Below are 21,491 nucleotides of genomic sequence, written 5' to 3'. Positions count from 1 at the left end.
GGGAAGGGAAGGGGAAGAGGCGGAGCTCCCGCGCTGCCAGTGTCAACAATACAATAGGGCTCCTGTGTGTGCTGTGTGCGGGAGAGCCGCGCACCCGCAGCCCCAGGCCGAGCGGCCCGGCCCCGGCCCGGCCCCGGCCCCGGCCCCGACCCCGGCCCCGACCCCGGCCCCGGCCCCGGCCCCGGCCCGGCGGTGCTGCGCGGTGCCCTGCGGCCATGAGCGGGCGGGGGCGGCGGCGGCGGCGGCGGCGGCGGGGGCCGCCTAGCCCGGGGGCCCGGGCGGGAATGAGCCGGGGAGGAGCCGGCCCCGACCAGGCCGGACGAGGTAAGCCCGCCCGCGGGCCCGACCCCCACCCCGCCGGGCCCGGACGGGGGATGGCGGCGGCGCCGACGGGACCGGCCCGGGCCTCGCCGCCCGGAGAGGCCCCGCCTAGGCCCTCGGCCCCGCGCCCCGGGGGGACCCCACGTGGGGCTCCCCCCTCCGTCACGGGGTCGGATCCCCGCCCTGCCCCTGCGCCGGGTGACTCGTCGGGGCCTCGGTCACCTCGTCTGGAAAATGGGGACGGAGCCCGGGAGCCCCACGGGGGACCGCCTCGTCCCCCCGAGGCTCCGCCGGCGCTCGGAAGGGCGCCCCGCACCTGGGAAGCGCAACGCCGAGGCCCACGTTACCGTCATCTCTCATCGCCGTTTCGCAGATGAGGCCGTCGAGGCCCGGAGAAGGGAAGCGACTTGGCCACGGTCACCCGGGACGGTCCGGGGCGACCCCGCGGTGACCCCCCGAAGGCCGAGAGGCCATCCCGGGGGACGCCGGCGACGCCGGCCGGGAGCCGAGCGTGGCCCCGCCGGGGTCGGGGACGGTCCGCGGTGATGCCGGGACCGTCCGGGTGACTGGAAGGGCGACCGCGGTGACGCCGGAGGGCCGGGGGGTTGTCTGGGGGGACGCCGGGGGACCGTCCGCCGCGACGCTGGGACGTGGAAGGTCGGCGGCGACGGACTTCACCGGGGGACCGGCCGTGGTGACACCGGGAGCCGCGGGCGGTGACCGCGGCGGGCCGGGGGACGGTCTCCGGCGACGCCGGGAGCCGTCCTCGGTCGCCCCGGGAGGGTCGTCGACCGTCCCCGGTAACGGGGGGGAGCCGACGGGCCGTCCGGGGCGACGCCCTGGGGGCTAGGGGCCCGGCCTTGGGGATGCCGGCGGACCGCGGGACGGCCCGTGGTTGGGGCGGGGGCCGGGGGACCGTCCGGGGCGGGGTTGGGTCTGACCGGGGGAGACCGGGCGTCCGCGGCGAGGCCGCCGGGGGGACCGTCTCGCACCGTGGGCGACGGAGCGTCCGGGGCGGGAAGGCGTGAGACCGCGGGGGCACGCGGGAGAGACGGCGGGGAGCCGCGTCCGCCCGCGGGCCGAGACGCGGGGAGACCGGGCGTCGGGGGCGAGGAGGCGTCTGAATGCGGGCGAGGCTGTGAACGGCGTCCGGGTTGGGAGTCCCCGGGAGACCTCGGCAGCGTCTGTGGGTGACGCCGTGAGAGACGGTGGGTGGGCGGGAGCCCGGGGATCCGTCCGCGGGCGTCCCTGCGGGAGACCCGCCGGTACCTGTGGCGAGACCGTGGGCGGGATCGTGCGGGACGATCCGCGGGGGAGACCGTGGTCGGGGGCCGTCCGGCCGCTTCCGAAACCCCGGAGGACCCCCGCAATTCCGACTGCCGGCTGCCAACGGGGCCGCGTCGCTGCCACGTGTGACTTGCGGGGACCTCGTGACGCCACGTGCCGCGGTCGGGGACCACGTGACCGCTGCCCGTGAGTCGGATGGCGAGGGCCGGGTGCGGGCCTGAGGTGAGAGCCGTCCACTTGGCTCTCCTCGACCCGACTGGCACGGGTCCACCCCGACGTTTAGTGACCCGTGACGTGGAGTCACGCTTACCGAACACCCCGGAATCGCGGTCGATCCGCTTCGGCAGCCCGGCGCGGATCGGGGGCCGTGCGGACGGCCCGGTTGTAGCCGGGCGTGGGGCGGGTGTGTGGGTTGTCCTCCCACGGATGGTCGCCGCGGCCCCCGAGATACCGGCAGGGTGTCGGCGAAGCGCTTACTACGTGCCGGACGCCGTACCGAGCACGGGTTAATCAGGTTGGACGCGGTCCCCGTCCCACGGAGGGCTCACGGTCGTTAATCCAGATTTTCCAGAGGAGGGAACTGAGGCCCAGAGAAGCCAAGTGACTCGCCCGACAGGCCGACGGGCGGAGGAGCCGGGATCGGACCTCGGGTCCTTCCGGCTCCCAGGCCCGGGTTCTCTCCGCAAGGCCACGCCGCGCCGCGTCGTGTTGGGGAAGAGGGGAGTGCCTCGGCGATTCGGTTGGCGACCTTAATTTCTTGGCAGAATCGGCGGACAGGGAGGGAGGAAATGTTGGGTATCGGTCCGTCTTTATAACGTGACTCGTAAATTACGTTTGATTTATAAAGCCGTGCTGATCGTGGGACGGTAGCACAGGTATTACGAGTGAGAAAGCTCGAGCGCCGTGCTTCAGTGTGGAGTAGTTCGGTCCATCGGTCAATGATCCGTTCTTATTTATTGAGCGCTTACTATGTGCAGAGCGCTGTCCTGAGAGTCTGGGAGAGGCCAGTAAACGGATTCCCCGCCCGCGATGGTCTACATCCAGAGCTCCTCATCTTATCCCCCAAATCCTGTCCTCCCCTCTTAGGCCCAGAGAGGTGAAGGGACTTACCCAAGGTCACACGGCGGGTAAGCGGCGGAGCCGGGATTAGAAGGCGGCTCCCTCGGCCCTGTATCTACCCCAGCATTTAGCACATAGGAAGTGCTTCACAAATGCCATTATTATCATTATTCATCCCAAAGGGGGGGATTTTTCCGCCACTCAAGATCCCCTCGAGAACGTTGGCTTCAAATACTTCTCTTTTCCCATTCATATCGATGCGCGGTCTTCTGTCGGCGCTGTGCTGAACCCTCCGCTAGACCCTGAGCTCCTTCTGGGCAGGAACTCGTCTACCGGCTCCGAACTGTCGTAATCTCCTTAGTACGGTGCTCCGTACGCGATAAGCGCCCGATCGATAGGATCGATGGATTGAAAGAGTTCAGCTGGTAGACGTGACCCCTGCCGTCGAGAAGCTTGCAATCTAGTGGGATGTAGAGAAAGCCGTGGTTTTTACAGCCGGGTGTACGTACAGCCCGCTGTTGGGCAGGGAGTGTCTCCATCTGTTGCCGAATTGTGCTTTCCAAGCGCTTAGGACAGTGCTCTGCGCACGGTCAGCGCTCAGTAAATACGACCGAATGAACGGATGCATACATCCAGACGCTTAGGTGTTCCGTGTCAGAGCGCGTGTGTGCGCGAGTGTTGTTTATGCCGTCAGCGTCAAATTTCCCCAGAAGGAAGTGAGAAATCCCAGCGGCCCGGCGGCCGGCCCGGCGGCCGGCCCGGCTCTAAGAAGTTTCCTCACACGTACCCGGTAGCTTTCGTTTTCCCTCCTTTCCCGCCTCTCGGTTTTCCTCTCCCGATCCAGAGAGACGCCTCTGTGAAACGCGGACCCCGTCAAACGCCGTCCCGCCCGGAGGAAGTCCGAGCAGCCGGGAGGCCGGGCAGGGCCCGCGGGTTCCTCGCCAGAGTCGGGTCGCCCGTCGCTTAGGAGAACCAAGAGTCGGCCGCGTTTCGACCGCGAAAATTGAGGAACGGGGCGTCGTGGCCTTTAGGTTGCCGGCTCCCTTTCGGATGCCTCCCGAGGCAACGTCTCTGCGTTCTCCCACGGCCGTACCCAACGCGGAGAGCGAGCGTCGGCTCTCCGTCTCTGAGGTGGATAACTCTGAGTTGATTTCTCCCCTCGACGTGTCTTTTCGGGGTTTCGCGTCGGCTGGCGGTGTTGACGATGGTCATAAGGATAACGATGCTGCCTCGCTCCCTTTATTCGTCCCCCTCCCTCCCGGCCCCACAACACTTATTTGCATTTCTGTAATTTATTTATTCGCGTGAACGTCCGTCTCCCCCTCTAGACCGTCAGCTCGCTGCGGGCGGGGGGTCGTGGCTGTCGATCGTTGCGTTGGACTCTCCCCAGCGCTCAGTGACGATAATTTTGGTCTCTGTTAAGCGCTTACCACGTGCCAAGCACCGTTCTAAACGCCGGGGTGGATGCGAGGTAATCAGGTGTCCCGCGTGGGGCTCACAGTCTTCATCCCCATTTTACGGATCAGGGAACCGAGGCCCAGAGAAGCGAAGCCACCTGCCCAGAGTCACACAGCTGCTAGGCGGCCGAGCCGGGATCAGAACCCACGTCCTCTGACTCCCAAGTCTACGCTCTTGCCCCCGAGCCACGTTACAGGGCTTGGCGAGCAGTAGGTGCTCAATAAGTACGGCTGAGCGATTCAACGAATAATAATCATAACCCTGAAGTACTTTCTGTGTGTCAAACACTGTCCCGAGCGCTGGGGTAGAGTCGAGTTAATCAGGTTGGACACAGTCTCTGTCCCACGTGGGCTTCACAGTCTAAATAGGAAGGAGGAGGATTTCATCCCCATTTTACAGATGAGGCCCAGAGCGTTTTAAAGGACTCGCCCAAGGTCAGACGACAGACAAGAGGTAGCGGCGGGATTAGAACTCAGGTTCTCCGACTCGCGGGCCTGGGATCTTTCCACTAGGCCGTGCTGCTTCTCAAGTAGAAATCGTGAATACATCAGACCAGTATTTTCAAGTTCTTTAGTGGTTTTTTTTTCCCTCAGTGTGTCTCTAGATTATTTTTCCTTTAATGATTTTTTTTTTTTCCGGATAGGAGAGAGTGACGCTAAGGAGGGGAAGCGTCTGAAGCAGTAATTAAGACGGTCAACAATTAGGCACTTTGGAAAGTCTAAAATGAGATCCTCAGGATAGTTTTTCTGGTGACGCAGTGAAAAGTCACACGCGCACCCGTCCTCCGCTCTCAAGCGCTCAGTACAGTGCTCCGCACACAGTAAGCGCCCAGCAAATACGCCCGAATGAATGAATAGGTGAATTTCACTCCCAGTTTCATCTCCTGAGCAACTAACTGTATATACCCTATTCTAAATGTGTAGAATTTGTAAATTTAAATTAGTCGACTTCTTTCCCCTCCTGTGTCGGTTCCACCACCCACCGAGCAGAACGTTAGTTTCTTCAGGACGAAGCTAAAGAGAAAAATGGAGTTTGGGTCCCAGATTGATAGAGAATTCTTGACCTTTAGGAATATTAATAATATTGACCAAGCACTTCCTGTGTGCGAGCACCGTTCTGAGGACGGAGATAGAATATAGAGAAGCAGCGTGGCTCAGTGGAAAGAGCACGGGCTTTGGAGTCAGAGGTCATGAGTTCGAATGCCAGCTCTGCCGCTTGTCAGCTGTGTGACTGCGGGCGAGTCACTTCACTTCTCTGGGCCTCAGTTCCCTCATCTGTAAAATGGGAATGAAGACTGTGAGCCCCACGTGGGACAACCTGAGTCCCCTGTGTCTGCCCCAGCGCTTAGAACAGTGCTCTGCACATAGTAAGCGCTTAACAAATACCAACATTATTATATAGAGGTGGGACGGATCCGCTACGGGGACGACCGCAGGTGGAAGCGGGACGTTCTGGGAGAGACGTGTCTGTGGCGTCGCTGCGGGTCGGACCCGACTCGGCAGCGTGGGACGACGGCGACAGATTCGATAGAGATCCTGTACTTCCACGGTCCCGGGTTCTAATCCCCGCTCGGCCTCTGGTCCGCTGCGCGACCTCGGGCGAGTCGCTTCACTCCTCCGGGCCTCAGTGACCTCGTCTGTAAATTGGGGTTGGAGACTCGTGAGCCCCACGTGGGACGGGGCCGGCGTCCAACCCGATCGGCTCGGATCCACCCAAGCCGTCGGTACGGTGCCTGGCACGTAGTAAGCGCCCAACCGATATCGCAGTTGTGATTATTAAAAATAGAAAGGGGGAGGGAGGGTTGGCTCTTGCATAAGGAGAGGTGAAACGAAGCCCCCTTGCCCTCAGCAATGCGCTCATTGGTATATATTATTTAATATATGATGAGCTGAACGTCCCCTCGATTCTGTTTATCGTGATAATGTTGTTTTTGTTTCGTTCTGTTTTGCTCTGCCGTCTGTCTCCCCCGATTAGACTGCGAGCCCGTCACTGGGCAGGGATCGGCTCTATCTGTTGCCCAACGGTACCTTCCAAGCGCTTCGTCCAGTGCTCTGCACATAGTAAGCGCTCAATAAATACTATTGAATGAATGAATGAGACAGCCTGAGGACTGAAACACAAGGTTGGGGCGGGGGGAGCAGAATTTCCAGCTCCCAAGGTCCAGAGGCCACCGTCGGGTCCGCGGCCGCTTCCCTCCGTCCCGAGGGTCCGTGGTGACGGGGGGGGGAAAGCCGGGGCGGCCCGGGAGAGGGGTGCGCCCAGGGCTCCTGGAGGAGTCATGTAGCGGTCAGTCCGAGAGGTCCAGGGCGAGGTCAGCGGGGGCGTGAGACGTGCTGGGAAGTGAGCCCGGGGGTCCGCGGGGGTCCGAGAGGACGTCTGGTGGAGAGGGGCGACCTCCGCTCCTGGGTTCGCCTATTTAACAGTAATAACGATAATAATTATGCTATTTATCAAGCGCTTACTATGTGCCAGGCCCCGTACTAATCGCCGGAGTGGATGCGAGCCAGTCGGGTTGGACGCAGTCCCTGTCCCACGTGGGGCCCACGGACTACATCCCCGTTTTGCAGGCGAGGTAACTGAGGCCCCGAGAAGCGCAGAGACTTGCCGATAAGGGGCGGAGCCGGGATTAGAACCCAGGTCCCTCTGCCTCCCGGGCCTCTGATTTTTCTCCTGCTTCGCGTTTGAACGTAGCACGGTGCCGGGAGAGATGGATTAGCGTATTTTCATAGATTCTCTGGCAGAGACATTTAGATTCATGACTCCGCTCGCAGTCGGCAGCACGGCCTAGCGGCTAGAGCCAGGACCTGGGAGTCGGAGGACCCGGGTTCTAATCCCGGCCCTGGCTCTGACTTCACTCCTCTATGCCTCAGTTTCCTCGTCCCTTTTAGATCCGATTGCACTGGATCTGCCATAGCGCTTGGCCCTCAACGGGCACCGCAATCCTCCTCCTCCTTCAGTGTGTGACCTTGGACAAGTCATTCCACTTTACCGGGCCTCAATTTCCTCATCTGTTCAAGGAGGGTAAGATAGCCGGGAGCCCCTCGTAGGCGCAGGACTGTGTCCGATCCGGCGATCTTGTCTCTGCCCCGGTTCCTAGAACGGCGCGTGCCGCGCAGTAAGCGCTCAATAAATACGATCGCCGTCGTAATTATTACCGGAAACCCGGGTTCTCAGAAAGGCCGACGAAACAGATAGTCGTGGCGACGTGTGAGGCCTCGGGCTGTCTCATTTAGGAACCTCGGGAGAGCCCGATATTTTTCCTCATGCCGAAGACCTCTTTTGGCCTCTAATTATTGTAAATATCCTCATCCTCCGGTATTCACGGTGACCTCTCTGCGTCCGAGACGCTCCCGTAGGTATCAGAGGGGGAAAAAAAGCTAGTTTGCGCCTCAGCCCTGACGGGTGAGGGATTTTGAACAAGTAGCGGACGTCCTTTCCATTTTCGTCGCCGTTTTGCCACACACCCAAACAGACGCGCGCCCGCCAGCCGCTCCCGTTGCCCCGTTGCCGTGTTCTTGGTCTTCTTTCTCCTCGGGATGGGCCAGTATCCCTCCCTGTTGGTTTGTTTTGCTTTGCCCTACTGGCTGAGCGCTTACTACGTGTCAGGCACCGTTCTAAGCGCTGAGGTGGGCCGGACCCAGTCCCCGTCCCGCGTGGCCGGTCTCGCGTAGGAGGGAGAACAGGTTTTGGATCCCTATTTTACAGTTACAGAGACGTGGAAGTGACTAGCCCAAGGTCCCACGGCCAACAGTCGGCAGATGCAGGATTAGAACCCAGGCCCCTGCGCTTTCCACCGGGCCAGGGACCTCTCCCCACCTCTCTCCGCCGACTTTTCCCGGGAAATCTTGCCAGAACGTCCTGCCGTATCCCTTTCCCCTGAGCTGGAGTTGCAGGATATCCCTTGAGAAGCAGCGTGGATTAGCGGCTGGAGGCCGGGAGTCAGGAGGACCTGGGTGCTGATCCCGGCCCTCCCCCTTGCCGGCTGTGTGACCTTGGGCAGGTCGCTTCACCTCTCTGGCCCGCGGTTTCCTCATCTCTAAAACGGGGACAGCGACTGGGTCCCACCCGACGAACTTGTATCTGTCCCAGCGCCCGGGACAGCGTCTGGCACGTAGTGAGCACTTAAGCAGGGTGGCTCAGTGGAAAGAGCCCGGGCTTGGGAGTCCGAGGTCGTGGGTTCTAATCCCGGCTCCGCCGCTTCTCGGCTGTGGGACTTGGGGCAAGTCACTTGACTTCTCTGGGCCTCAGTGACCTCATCTGTAAAATGGGGATGAAGGCTGTGAGTCCCACGTGGGACAACTCCATTGCTTAGAACAGTGCTTGCCACATAGTAAGCGCTAAACAAATGCCGTTATTATCATTATTATTATTATTATTATTATTAACAAATACCTTTTAAAAAAGAAAAGGGAAGAAAAAGGGAGCTCCGTGTTATCAGATCACCCACAGTCTCTGTCCCACAGGGGGTCCGCAAGGCTTTTTAAAATTTTTCCTCTGTCTTCTGGCTAAGGCTAAGAAGTTCTCACTGAAGAATTCCTAGTCTCGCAGAAGGAAGCCTTTTAAAATTGTGAAAATGAAGTGTGACGTTTCTGTCAGATCCGAACTTGCCAGAGTAAACAGCCGGAGTCCGTCCCGTAGCGGAGCGTTTCCAAAACCCCCGTCTTGGAGGGGCCCACGGGAACCAGCACGATCTCTCGTAGTGAAAAGAAGCAGCGAGGCCTAGGGGATAGAGCCCGGGCCTGGGAGCCAGAGGACCTGGAATTCCGATCCCCGTTCCGCCGCCCGTCTGCTGGGAGACCTTGGGCGGGTGGCCTGATGTCTCCGGGCCTCAGTCAGCTCATCCGTAAGATGGAGATGAAGACGGTGAGACCCATGTGGGACGTGGACTGTATCCGGCCTGACGAGCTTTTATCTACCCCAGTGTTCAGTACGATGCCCGGAGCGTTGTAAGCACTTAACAACACCCCCCCCCCCCCCCCCCCCCCCCCCCCCCCCCCCGGAAAAAAAAGGAATTTTTCTCTCCCTCAGACCCTGAGGATTCTTTTCTGGCAACCTCGGGGAACTCTACGCCGGATTTATCCCTCTCCTCGCCCCTCGGACTGTCAAATTTGCTCTCGTCGTGGACGCTGTCCAGTAAAACACACAGGTTGGGGCCTCCCATTTATTGCGACTCCGTTTATTTTGATCGGCGAGTGGCAGGACGTTACGTAAATTCGGAAACTATCGATCCGTCCGCCGGACCTTTTCCCCCAGCTGAGGGATGGGTCAGTAGTCCGCGCTTTCCCACTGATGCAGCTCTTTGATTATTTTCCCCCCGCCTCCGTCCGAGACAAAGAGTCAAAATAGAGATTCTGCAGAGACCCATCTGGGCTCCTTCTTTGGTGACTTAATGCACGCCTGCCCGTTTCTGACTTAATAGGATAAACTACCTGAGGGATTCCTTGCTTTGAGGCTCTGGGTGACCTGGAACTGCTTGAGCAGAACAAATAATAAGTCTCAGAACTGCCGTTTGAGCCCGAGGCGGCCGAATAAATGGGGCCGTTTGCCCGCCCCCGGTTTTCCGGTGGCGGAAGAATTCAAATCGGAACCAGTCACGGGGGCATCTCGAGACCTTTGAGGCCATTTGAGGAACCGTACCCTGAGGTGTATAATCATCTTTCCCCAGCTTTCGGCGCAGAGGTTTGTCCGAGTAATCGTCGTCTTTTCCGTTCATCTCTCGCTAGGAGCCAAGAGCTGTCCTGAGCGCTGGGATCGACATGGGCCTGGCCCACGTGGAACCCAGCCTTAACGTTTAATAAAATCCAGCAATAATCGCTCCGACTGGGATCTACGAGCTGATTTTCTTGTCACTCTATTAGTGAAAAGTCACCCGTGTCCCCAGGGTACAGTGTTTGCACACAGTAAACGCTCAGTAAATAGGATTGAATGAACGAATCCCCATTTTACAGCTGAGCAGGGTCGGGAATTCGGGGAAGGAAGCAGAGAGCGGCCCGGGGAGTCAGAGGGCCTGATTTCGAATCCTCGGTCTGCCGTGTCGCTTCGCTTCTCCGGGCCTCGGTCTCTCTCATCCGCCCGTTCTTTAACTTCCGAGCTTCGGAGTCGCCCCTGGGTGGACCTGGAAACGCTCATATTTCCCGGGCCACCTTCGGTGAAACTCTTCTCTTTTCAAGGCGACTGTGATGCTGTCAAATGTTGAAGGAGGAACATGGGATTCTGAACGGGGGACCTGGCCGTTCTCGTAAGTGAACCAGAAATTTCTCACCAAGTGCTCCGGGAACTTGGACGACACTAGGATCTTCCCCCAAAAGAATCGAGGATTCTTAGAGAGTTGGGCAGATCTGCTAAGGGATACCCGTTCCTGTGCTAACGAACTTTAAATGAGGAGTATTCTCGTTTTTATTTTTTTATTTTGGTCTTCTCTCTCGTTCTCCGCTTAATCCAGGCGAAGAGAGACTAGGTTTTACATTTCTTCTGGGCCCAGGATGTCGATTTCAGGCCGGCGGTTTTGTCCTGGACTCGATTTTTTTCCTTTTGCCAGAATTCGTAGGAGTCGCTGTGGATCGGAAACGATTCGACAGCGACCGACCAGATCTGTTGAGCGCTTACTACGTGCCAGGCACCGAACTGAGTGTGGGAGTAGATCTGAATAATCGGTTTGGACGTCCCCCGTGGAGCTCCCGGTTTTAATCTGTGTTTTACAGATGAGGTGAGTTCCAGAGGATGATAATAATAATAATTGTGGCATTTAAGTGCTTATTATATGCCAGGCACCGTATTAAGCGCTGAGGTGGATACAGGCGAATCGGGTTGGACGCAGCGCGCACGTGCCGATTTGCCCAAGAGCCGAGAGCGTGAATTGGAGTAACCTGAATGACTCTCGATGGAGCCTGCTGTCACCCGTCTCCCTCAAGTCAGGCTTAAACGTCGTTTAATTTCCTAGTTCTGCTTTTCTCTTTAGCTTCTTCTCTTCCCTAAAGATGTCTCCCCTCCCCCCCGCCCCGCCACCTCTCCCTCCCTCTGCTTTAATAATAATGATAGCATTTGTTAAGCGCTTACTACATGCCAAGCACCGTTCTAAGCGCTGGGAGGATACAAGGCGATCGGGTCGTCCCACGTGGGGCTCCCAGTGTTCATCCCCATTTTACAGATGAGGGAACTGAGACACAGAGAAGTGAAGTGGCTGGCCCAAGGTCACACAGCTGACCAAGTGGCGGAGCCGGGATTAGAAGCCACGTCCCCTGACTCCCAAGCCCGGGCTCTTTCCGCCAAGTCAGGGGTCTTTATCAGACGAGAGGCGGCGTGGCCCAGCGGGTAGAGCCCAGGCTTGGGAGCCATAAGGACCTGGGTTCTAATCCCGGCTCTGCCGCTTGTCTGCTGTGTGACCTCGGGTGAGTCACTTCCCTTCTCTGGGCCTCTGGGCAGAATGGGGATGAAGACCGTGAGCCCCACGTGGGACCACCGGATGACCTCGTATCTGCCCCAGCGCTTATAATAATGATAATAATGATATCTGTTAAGGGCATCCAATGTGCCAAGCACCGTTCTAAGCGCTGGGGTAGATACGAGCTGATCAAGTTGGACACGGTCCCTGTCGCGCATGGGGCTCACGGTCTCTGTCCCCATCTTCCGGAGAAGCGAGGTGACAGGCCCCCGGTTGCACAGCAGACAGACGGCGGAGCCTGGATTAATAATAATAATAATAATGTTGGTATCTGTTAAGCGCTTACTCTATGTAGAGCACTGTTCTAGGCACTGGGGGAGATACAGAGTCATCAGGTCGTCCCACGTGAGGCTCACAGTCTTAATCCCCATTTTACAGATGAGGGAACTGAGGCCCAGAGAAGTGAAGTGACTGGCCCAGAGTCACACAGCTAAGTGGCGGAGCGGGGATTATTCATTCGTTCAGTCGTATTTACCGAGCGTTTACTGTGTGCGGAGCACTTTACTGAGCGCTTGGAATGTACGATTCGGCGACAGAGAGAGACGGTCCCTGCCCAACGACGGGCTCACGGTCTAAAAGGGGGAAACGGCGAAACAAAACCACAACCTCTGCCACCCGGTCCCACTCCCACGCACCGGGCCACGCTGCTTCCTCAGAAACAGTGCTCGGCACAGAGCGAGAGCTCGGCGAACGCCGTCGTCGTTATCCCCGTCGTCGTCACCCGCGCTCGCCTCGGCGGCCGTAAGGAATCCCTCCCGGCGGGACCGTGCGAGTCGGCGTCAGGCAGCGGACGCTTTTCGGAGCCGGCCCCCGTCTCTGTCAGCGACCACATTTCTGACATGTGCTTTCCGGGTACTATTTCGAGTCCGGGTCTGTGGTCAGCCGCGGTAGAGCTAGAATCCGTCGGTCGCTGCCGTGCAGCCGTGCTCGGGGGAGCAGGCGGGAAGGCCTCGGGGAACGCCGTCTTCGCCTCGCTGCTTTCTAGGAGCGAGGTGGCCGCTCTTCCGGAGTCGGCCGCGGGGCCGCGGCGGCGTCCGGGGGCCTCGTCTCGATGGTGGCTCGGACACCGTCGCGAACTTCCCCGGTGAGTGCGGGTCGGGGTTTGGTTTCGAGTCGCGCTGAGGATCAGAGCCATCCCTCCTCGCGACGAGGCGGGGGATTTTCCTTTTCTGAGCGCATCCGGGCTCAGAGGCGGGTCGGTCGATCGTCTTTATACGTTATTTGTCAGGCACGCGCTCTACTGAGCGCCGGGGTGGACGCGGTCACGTGGGGCTCACGGTCTTCATCCCCGTTTTACAGATGAGGGAACCGAGGCCCAGGGAAGGGAAGGGACCCGCCCGAGGGCGCACGGCAGACAAGCGGCCGAGCCGGGATTAGAACCCAGGTCCTTCTGACTCCCGGGCCCGCGCGCTACCCGCTGGCAGCCTACAGTGTAGCAGATGTTAGAGAAGCAGCGTGGCTCAGTGGAAAGAGCCCGGGCTTGGGAGTCAGAGCTCGTGGGTTCGAATCCCGACTCGGCCCCTTGGCAGCTGTGTGACTGTGGGCCAGTCGCTTCACTTCTCTGTGCCTCAGTTCCCTCATCCGTAAAATGGGGATGAAGACCGTGAGCCTCACGTGGGACAACCCGATGACCCTGTGTCTCCCCCAGCGCTTAGAACAGTGCTCTGCACCTAGTAATCGCTTAACAAATACCAACTTTATTATTATTACGAATATTCTTTTCACAGTAGATTGTATAACAATATAAAGAGTATAATGATAATAATGGTGTTTGTTAAGCGCTTACTATGGGCCAAACACTCTTTTAGGCACTGGAGTAGAGACGGGGTAATCAAGTTGTCCCACTTGGGGCTCGCAGTCTTCATCCCCATTTTCCAGATGAGGAAACTGAGGACCCAGAGAAGTGAAGCGACTCGCCCCGGGTCACACAACAGACAAGCGCAGAGGCAGGATTCGAATCCAGGTCCTTTTTTTAAAAAATAGTATCTGTTAGGCACTTATTATGTGCCGGGCACTGTCATAGACACTGGAGCAGGTAGAAGATACTCAGGTCGGACCCAGTCCCCGCCCCGCGTGCGGCTCCCGGTCTCAACCCCCGTTTCGCGGACGGGGTGACGGAGGCACAGAGAGGCGAAGGGACGTTCCCAAGGTCACACGGCACGTGGCGGCGGAGCCGGGATCCGAACCCGGCTCCTCCTGACTTCCGGGCCGGGCTCTCCCCGCCGGGCCGCGCTGCCTCTCCGCAGTTCTTCTCCGAATGGGCAGCCCCGCCGACTCGCACAGAGATGGCGGCGGGACGGAGTTGGTCTGTCTGTGGGGCGTGTTGTGATCTCGGACCGAAATATCTCCCGCTATTTCATTTTAGTTCATCTTCCAGCGGACCGCAAGGCTCCTGGGGGGCGGGGAACGCGCCTGTCGACTCCGTCGCACTTACCCCAGCTCCGTGCTCTGCACAGAGTAAGCGCTCGATAAATACGACAGAATGAACGAAGGAATCCCGCCGCCCGTTCCTCCGACCGGCTCTTGGGCAGCCACCCCGGCTGGAGCCCACGCGGGAAACGTGGGGCGAAGGAGGGAAAAAAGACGGGATGAAGCCAAGTGGCACGTGACGGGCCGTCTTGTCCTCGTGGGCCGTCTCGGCGTCTCCCGTCGGTCCGGGGCCCGGACGGCCCCGCGACCCGTCGGCCGTTATCCAACCGCCGCCGCCGTTTTACCGCGGGAAGGCCTGAGTTCCGGGTGAGCTCCGAGGGGCCGACGGGATCCCGGGAGGCTCGCCCAATCCCACCACTTCTCCCGGCCTTCCTGCCCCACGCGGGCCCGCCCGCTCCGTTCTTCCGGGGCTCCGCTGGGTCACCAGGGAGGCGGGAAGGAGGAGGGCGAGGGGCTCCCCAAGCCGAGCTCCCTACGGGGGGCAAGGGACCCCTCCGCCGGCCGGCGGGAAGGGCGGGGACCTGGGAGGAGAGGAACGGGGATGGATGGAGGGGTTGGTGGGCGGCCGGATGGACAGATGGACAAGGCGGGCTGTGCCGTTTAAGGTTATTGAAATGAGAAAAAGGATCCGGGTGCCACATAGAGGGGGCAGTAATAATATCCAAGGCGTCTGAACCCCTTTTACCCAACAAGATCCCCATCGTTTAGTTTTCAATTTGCCCCTCTCCCCCCGTCGAGATCGTCTTCATTCGTTCATTCGCTCTGTCGTCCTTATTGAGCACACCCTGTGCGCAGAGCACTCTACTAAGCGCTTGGGAGAGGACGCTGGAATAAGAAACGGACACATTCCGCGCTCCCAATGAGCTAGTCTAGAGACGAGCCCGACCCCTCTTTTAGCTCCCCGTGACCTTAACCCCCTGAACTATGACAATAACAACAGCGATTGAGGCTTTCCGGCTATTAATCTAGTTCAGTCGTATTATCCTGAGCGCTCTCCCTGCGCGGAGCATCGATTTGCCGAGGTCGTCGTCGTGCCGAGAGGCTCCCGGTCTAAAATGCAAGGGAGGAAGCTGAGGCCCGGAGAGGCGAGGCCATCTCGGGATCCGGGAAAGAAAAAGCGCGACCAGACCTCCTCGGATTTCGGCGTCCCCGCGTCCCCCAAAACCTTCCCCACCGCCCCCCGGCCCGCCGAGAAGAAACCGCTCCGGTGGCGGGAGAGGCTCAGCGATCCTCGCTCGGCTCCAGCCGGCGCCGGCGGAGCGACGGACGGGCGATGTCTCCTCCGGGAGTCTCTGCGGACCGACCCCCGGTCCGGCCCGACGGATTTAGGGCCGCGTTCACGGGCTCCCGTCGGGCTTGAAGAGGCCCTGTGTTTTCTCCGGTTTCCACTCCCCCTCTGGCCTCCCGCCGTTCCCCGGGACGGGAGAGGGAAGTCCGCCGGAGAGATTTATTCATTCGCAGTCGGGCCTCCAGTAGGGCCCCTGAGGAGAAATGGCCGCGTCTTCTCTTTCGCTCTGGCCGGCACGACTCTTCCTCGGAGGGGAGCGATTTGATATCGAGCGATTCGGCCGTCGGTTGGCGAATCCCCACGTGGAAAGTATGAGCCCGGGCCTGGGAGTCGGATGTCGTGGTTTCTAATCCCGGCTCCGCCACTCGCCTGCCGTGTGACCTTAGGCGAAGCCGCTTAACTTCTCCGGGCCTCGGTGACCTCATCTGGAAAATGGGGATTAAGACCGCGAGCCCCACCTGGGACAACCTCGTATCTACCCTGGCGCTTAGAACGGTGCTTGGCACGTAATAACTTCCAACAGATACCATTATCATCATCATTATTATTATTATTACTACTGTGGCATCTGTGCGGTGCCTGGCACACTGTGAGCGCTTAACAGATACCAGAATGATTGGTAATATTCTGATTATCATCGTTAAGCGCTTATTACGTACCGGACGCTGTTCCAAGCCCCGGGGTGGATATAAGCAGATCGGGATGGACACGGTCCCCGCCCCACCTGGGGCTGACGGTCTTAATCCCCATTTTACAGATGAGGGAAGCGGGGCACAGAGAAGCGAAGCGACTTGCCCGAGGTCACGCAGCAGAGGAGCGGCAGAGCCGGCATCAGAACCCGGGCTCTTCTCCGCGAGGCCGGCCTGTTTCTCACCGTACTCGCCCGAGCATTCAGTACAGTGCGCTGCTCACAGCGAGTGCTCCGTAAATACCACCGACTGATCGATATAGCTCTTTTTCAAGGTATTTGTTCAGCCTTTACTAGGTGCCAGGCCCTGTGCTAAGCGCCGGGGTAGATGCCGGCTAAAATCGGGTTGGGCCCGGCCCACGCGGGACTCACGGCCTTCATCCCCGTTAGACGAGGGAACCGAGGAACAGAGAAGCGGAGCGACTCGCCCGAGGTCACACAGCAGACGGGCGGCGGAGCCGGGATGGAGAACCCAGGTCCTCGGACTCCCAGGCCCGGGCTCTAACCTCCGGGCCGCGCCGCTTCCCTTGAGGGAGGGTTTTTGAGAGCAGGTGGGAGGGTCTCCTCTTGAGAGAAAGCTGAGGAGGATGAGTAGGAGGGGAAATTTGGGGAACCTCGGTCTCATGGTTTCGATTTAATTAACAAAGTAGTTGGGCCGACGTGGTCGGGGGAGACAAGACAGAAGGTGGGAGGGGAGGCTCGGTGGGAAGTTCGGGAAGACTCAATCGAAGGTCTTTACTGAGCGCTTACGAAGCCCTCGGGAGAGGACCTAGTTGCTACAGCCCGAGCCTGGGAGTCAGAAGGATCCGGGTTCTCATCCCGGTTCCGCCCCTTGCCTGTCGTGTGACCTTGGGGAGATCATTTCACCTCTCTGGGCCTCGGCGACCTCATCGGGAAAATGGGGATTGAGACCGTGAGCCCCACGTGGGACGGGGACCCGATCTGCTTGTGTCCACCCCAGCGCTCCGTGCGTATTTAGTATCTGGGGAGTTCTTAGCACATCGTAAGTGGTTAAAAAAGACCATCATCGTTCCCCCGGTGCTTAGTCCCGGTGCCTGGCCCGATAAGCGCTCGATGGATGCCATTAAAAAAAAAAAACAACCCCAAAAAACCCCCCCTCGCTTCTGGTTTGGCTTAAATTTAGCGCTCGCTTACATTAGCTTCAGTTCAGAGACTCCCATCAGCTTTCCGTCCCTCCTCAAGTTTTGCATAGGGGACTTCTTGGGAAATTTCCCGTTCCCGTTCTTACTCATTCTCATTTAGATGGCGGTTCGGGAGGCGACCAGATCCGGGGCCGGGTCGCGGGTGAGTGTCCGCCCCGAGCTCCAGAGATCAAGGGCCGCCCCCTCCGGAGCCGTAAGCTAACCGACTTCCCGCCGTCTTTTCTTCTCTTTTTCCAAACCGCCTTCTGGATCGAGAGAGCTGGGATTGAAAGAGGAGGGAAACGAATGTCCCCCGATTTAGTCTGATGAGAACAGGTCAGGAGAGCCAGCCGGAAACCTTTCTAGAGGTCTATACGTAGACGTGTATGTGATAGGTATTTCTAGAGCCTCCCTCTATTATATTCTATATATTTTATATATATATACGTATTATGTAGTGTGTATATAGTGCATGTTGTAGAGTGTATGTATTATAATGTATATAACATTATATGATATGTAAAGACTGTGAGCCCCACGTGAGCCAGGACCTCTGTCCGACCTAATCGCCGTGGCGTAGTGGATGGATTATATATCCGTTATTTAATATGTTGTATGGTACACATTCATTCATTCTTCTGCATTTATTGAGCGCTTACTGGGTGCAAAGCATTCTACTAAGCGTATACATGTAATATACAACATATCGTAGAGCAGTATACGTCTCATTACCTTGTGTCTACCCCAGCGCTTAGAACGGGGCTTGGCACGTAGTAAGCGCTTATAAAATACCGTCATTATTATTATTGTTATCATCATGCGATGTATAATAATAATAATACTGTTGGTATTTGTTAAGCGCTTACTACGTGCAGAGCACTGTTCTAGGCGCTGGGCTAGATACAGGGTAATCAGGTTGTCCCACATGAGACTCACAGTTGATCCCCATTTTACAGATGAGGGAACTGAGGCACAGAGAAGTTAAGTGACTTGCCCACGGTCACATAGCTGACGAGTGGCCGAGCCGGGATTCGAACCCATGAACTCTGACTCCCAAGCCCGGGCTCTTTCCACTGAGCCACGCTGCTTCTCTTGTAATGTGTTCTACGGATTGTAGGCTGGCAGCTCGTCGTGGGCAGGGGATGGGTCTTTTCATCGTGTGTCCCTCTCCCAAGCGCTCGGTACAATTCTCTGCATGCGGTGAGTGCTCAGTAAATACAACTGAATTGAATGAATGAGTATTACATATAAAAGAACTACGTATGTTCCATTTTACGTATTTTTTAATCCGTTTTTTAGTACACGTTAAGTTTGTTGCGGGCAGGGAGCGCGTCTCCCAACTCTGTTGGGTTGTCCTATCCCAGGCGCTCAGTACAGAGCTCTGCACGCGGAAGGTGCTCGGTAAATACCATTGATCTCTAGTATCGCGCTCTCCCAAGTGCTTAGTACGGGAGGTGGGGGAAAAGGGTCTCGATTACGAGATTCCTTTCCACGGCGTCGTAGGATTCTGTGAGCCGCTCGCACGCATCAGTCATCGAGCCGTGGTATTTATCGAAGCTCACCGCGTGCAGAACACTGGACTGAACACTCGGGAGAGCGCACGTTGGCTAGCCACAACGTGCTTACGGACTGGAGTTCATTAGTGGAAACCAAAATCGTTCCAGTTCACGAGCGTCCGCTTAGGTCCTAATTGTTTCAACGCAACCAGACCTCACCTCCTCTTCTGGTTTTGCTCCCGGCCCGATCCGTTCCCAGACTTGTGAAAGAACTTGACGGAACGACCGCCTGCGTCTGAGACGTCCGACCGCGCGGTCCCGCCTGAAGATCGAGTAGCGAAGCCGCAGGTGGGGCCGAAGGGGTCCTTCCGCTTTCGGAACGGCCGTCTCCGAACAGACCGTTCTTAGATGGAGACGGTTCAGGGTTGTCGAGTTAACTCTGGAGTGGTGCCGGGCCCGTCTTAAATGTCACGTCCTCTGTGCTTAGGGAGAATTAGTTTGCCAAGGGGTGGCACGCCGAGCAGAAATCGCTACCGTTCGATCCCGCGGATTCCCCTCGGAAACCGTCTGAAATGTTTCCGCTGTAGCACGCGAGCCTGGCAACGAGAGATCTCTGGGGAATTGGATCCGTGGTAGAGTGAAAACGCTTCGTGTCTAGAGAGCAGGCGGAGGTCGGTTTTGAGACGATTCTTCGGGAGGTGCCTTTTTTTTTTTTGAAGGAGGGGAGAGAGCTTGGGTTTGGTGGACTGAACCGGGGCACAATCGGTCTGCGGAGGGGGGTGCTCGGATGGACGCAGCGAGAAAGGCTTACGCGTCTCTTCTTTCCGCGCCCTGAGGGATTGATTCCGCGGCGGGCGGCCGTGGTTCCGATCGCGGCTCGGCCAACCCGTCTGCGGCTTGGCCTTGGGGAAGTCACCTCACTTCTCTGGGCCTCAGTTCCCTCGTCTGTAAGATGGGGATTCGGGCTGCGGGCCTCACGCGGGACGGGGACTCTCTCCAACCCCATTTGCTTGTATCCGCCCCGGCGCTTAGTACGGTGCCTGGCACCTAGTAAGCGCTTCACCAACACCGCTATTATTAGTAGAATTTTCTTCTGGGATGTCTGGGACAGGTGCGTGTGCGATGGGGCCCCTTTACTAAATTAAGAATTGCTGACACTGACGGGCATGCAAGCTACTTTCGGCGTGGGATGAAAAAAAAAATCTCAGACTTGATTGCGTTTCTCTCCTCTCCTCTCCCACAAAGCCCCTTTCCCCTAAAACGCTACAAAGTGGCTTTTTAACGAACCCGCTTACAACCATCTTGGTGGTTCACTTGGGGAGACAACTAAATTTCTCTTCCATCTCTTTAACCCGGTGCCCCTTTCTTTTTCGCAGACCAAGAAGTCTGGCCATTAGGGAAGCGGCACGGCCTAGCGGGTAGAGCCCGGGCTTGGGAGTCAGAAGGGCCTGGGTTCTAATCCCGGCTAGGCGACCTGGGGCAAGTCGCTTCTCTTCTCCGTGCCTCAGTTCCCTCATCTGCAAAACGGGGGTGAAGACTTTGAGCCCCACGTGGGACAGGGACCGTGCCCAACCCGATTAGCCTAGATCCACCCTGGCGTTTAGAGTGGTGCTTGATACATATTAAGCGCTTGACAAATTCCATCGTTATTGCTATTATTATTATTATTATTATTATATGTGGGATTCAACAACTGTTCTCCTCGTACTTAAACCGTGCACCCCACGTGGGGCCTGGGGGGCCTGTATCTACTCCAGAGCTCGTCATATGGTAAGCGCCTAACAAAACCACGGTTATTCTTTCGAGGAGGCCCCGATTAGGCAGGTCACCGTAAAGTCTGCCCACAGTCAGGATCTTGTACGCGCGGTGGGAGGGATTAGGAAACCCAAGCCGATGCTGTTGCCGGTTTCTCCCTGAGTCAAAAATGCACATTTTTGTCCACTTTAGAGGTCATTTATGGCTGTATGTTCCAGATTATAAATGATTGCTTTCCATCAGCGGCTACCGCGTCCTCTGGCCTGTCAGCTCGCTGTGGGTAGGGGACGTGTCTACCAACCCTGTTATGAGCGGCCTCTCCCAAGTGCTTAGTACAGTGTTCTGCACATAGCAAGGCCTTGATGGTGACGATATATATCCGAAATCTCTTCTGGCCATCAGATTATTTTCCAAAAACCCCTATCTCTCTCTCTCTGCCTCTCTCTCTCTGTGCCTGTCTCCACTTGCGTCTGTGAGCTCTGGGCATTTGCTATCCGTGCACCCGTCGTACTCTCCCGAGCGCTTAGTACAGTGCTTTGCACACAGTAGGCGCTCAGTAAATTCAATTGAATGAATGACTATCCACCTCACCCTAAACTCCACAACCCTTATTCAACTATCTTTAAACTCTAAATTATAAATTACTCATTGATATCAGTATCCATCCCCCCCAAAACTATAAGCTCATTGCGGGCGGGGAATGTGTCTTTTCATTGTATTGTACGCTCCCAAGTGCTCAGCACAGTGCTCTGCACACAGTAAGTGCTCAGAGAATCGGGGATGATGATACACACCCCTCTTCTATCCTTCAGATCGTTTTCCAGAAACGCTCACCTTTCTCTGTCGCTCGCTTTTTCTTTCTCCTCTGTCTCTTTTTCTTTCTCTCTCTGCACTGGGGTCAGGACCTTTTGGCATTTGATATTCACCTCTCCCTAGACCCCACACAGCCCTTAGGCAAATATCTAGAAATTATAGATCGTAAATTACTTATTAACGTTCTGTCTCCCCCTTTAAACTCCAAGCTAACTGTGGGCAAGGAGGGAGTCTGCCAAATCCTTTGTATTTTAACCTCCTGTCAGATGCTCCGCAGATAAGGAGCGCTCAGTAAATACCGACTGATTACTGT

The 21,491-nt window shown here is 57.6% G+C and overlaps 1 protein-coding gene across 1 annotated transcript in view; it reads left to right on the top strand.

The window, feature by feature from the left end:
• The first annotated feature begins 10,139 nt into the window (after positions 1-10,139).
• Positions 10,140-21,491, top strand: part of JADE3 (jade family PHD finger 3) — a 34,160-nt gene continuing 22,808 nt past the window's right edge. Inside the window, exon 1 of the mRNA XM_003431415.5 lies at positions 10,140-10,363. Within this exon, the coding sequence (XP_003431463.3) occupies positions 10,305-10,363 (59 nt within the window). The 5' untranslated portion in view covers positions 10,140-10,304. The remainder of the gene's footprint in view (positions 10,364-21,491) is intronic.

Source organism: Ornithorhynchus anatinus, chromosome 15 (genome assembly GCF_004115215.2).
Source record: "Ornithorhynchus anatinus isolate Pmale09 chromosome 15, mOrnAna1.pri.v4, whole genome shotgun sequence".
NCBI classification, from domain to species: Eukaryota; Metazoa; Chordata; class Mammalia; order Monotremata; family Ornithorhynchidae; genus Ornithorhynchus; species Ornithorhynchus anatinus.
Note: the sequence above shows the minus strand (reverse complement) of the source record. Positions and strands in the feature narration are given on the sequence as shown.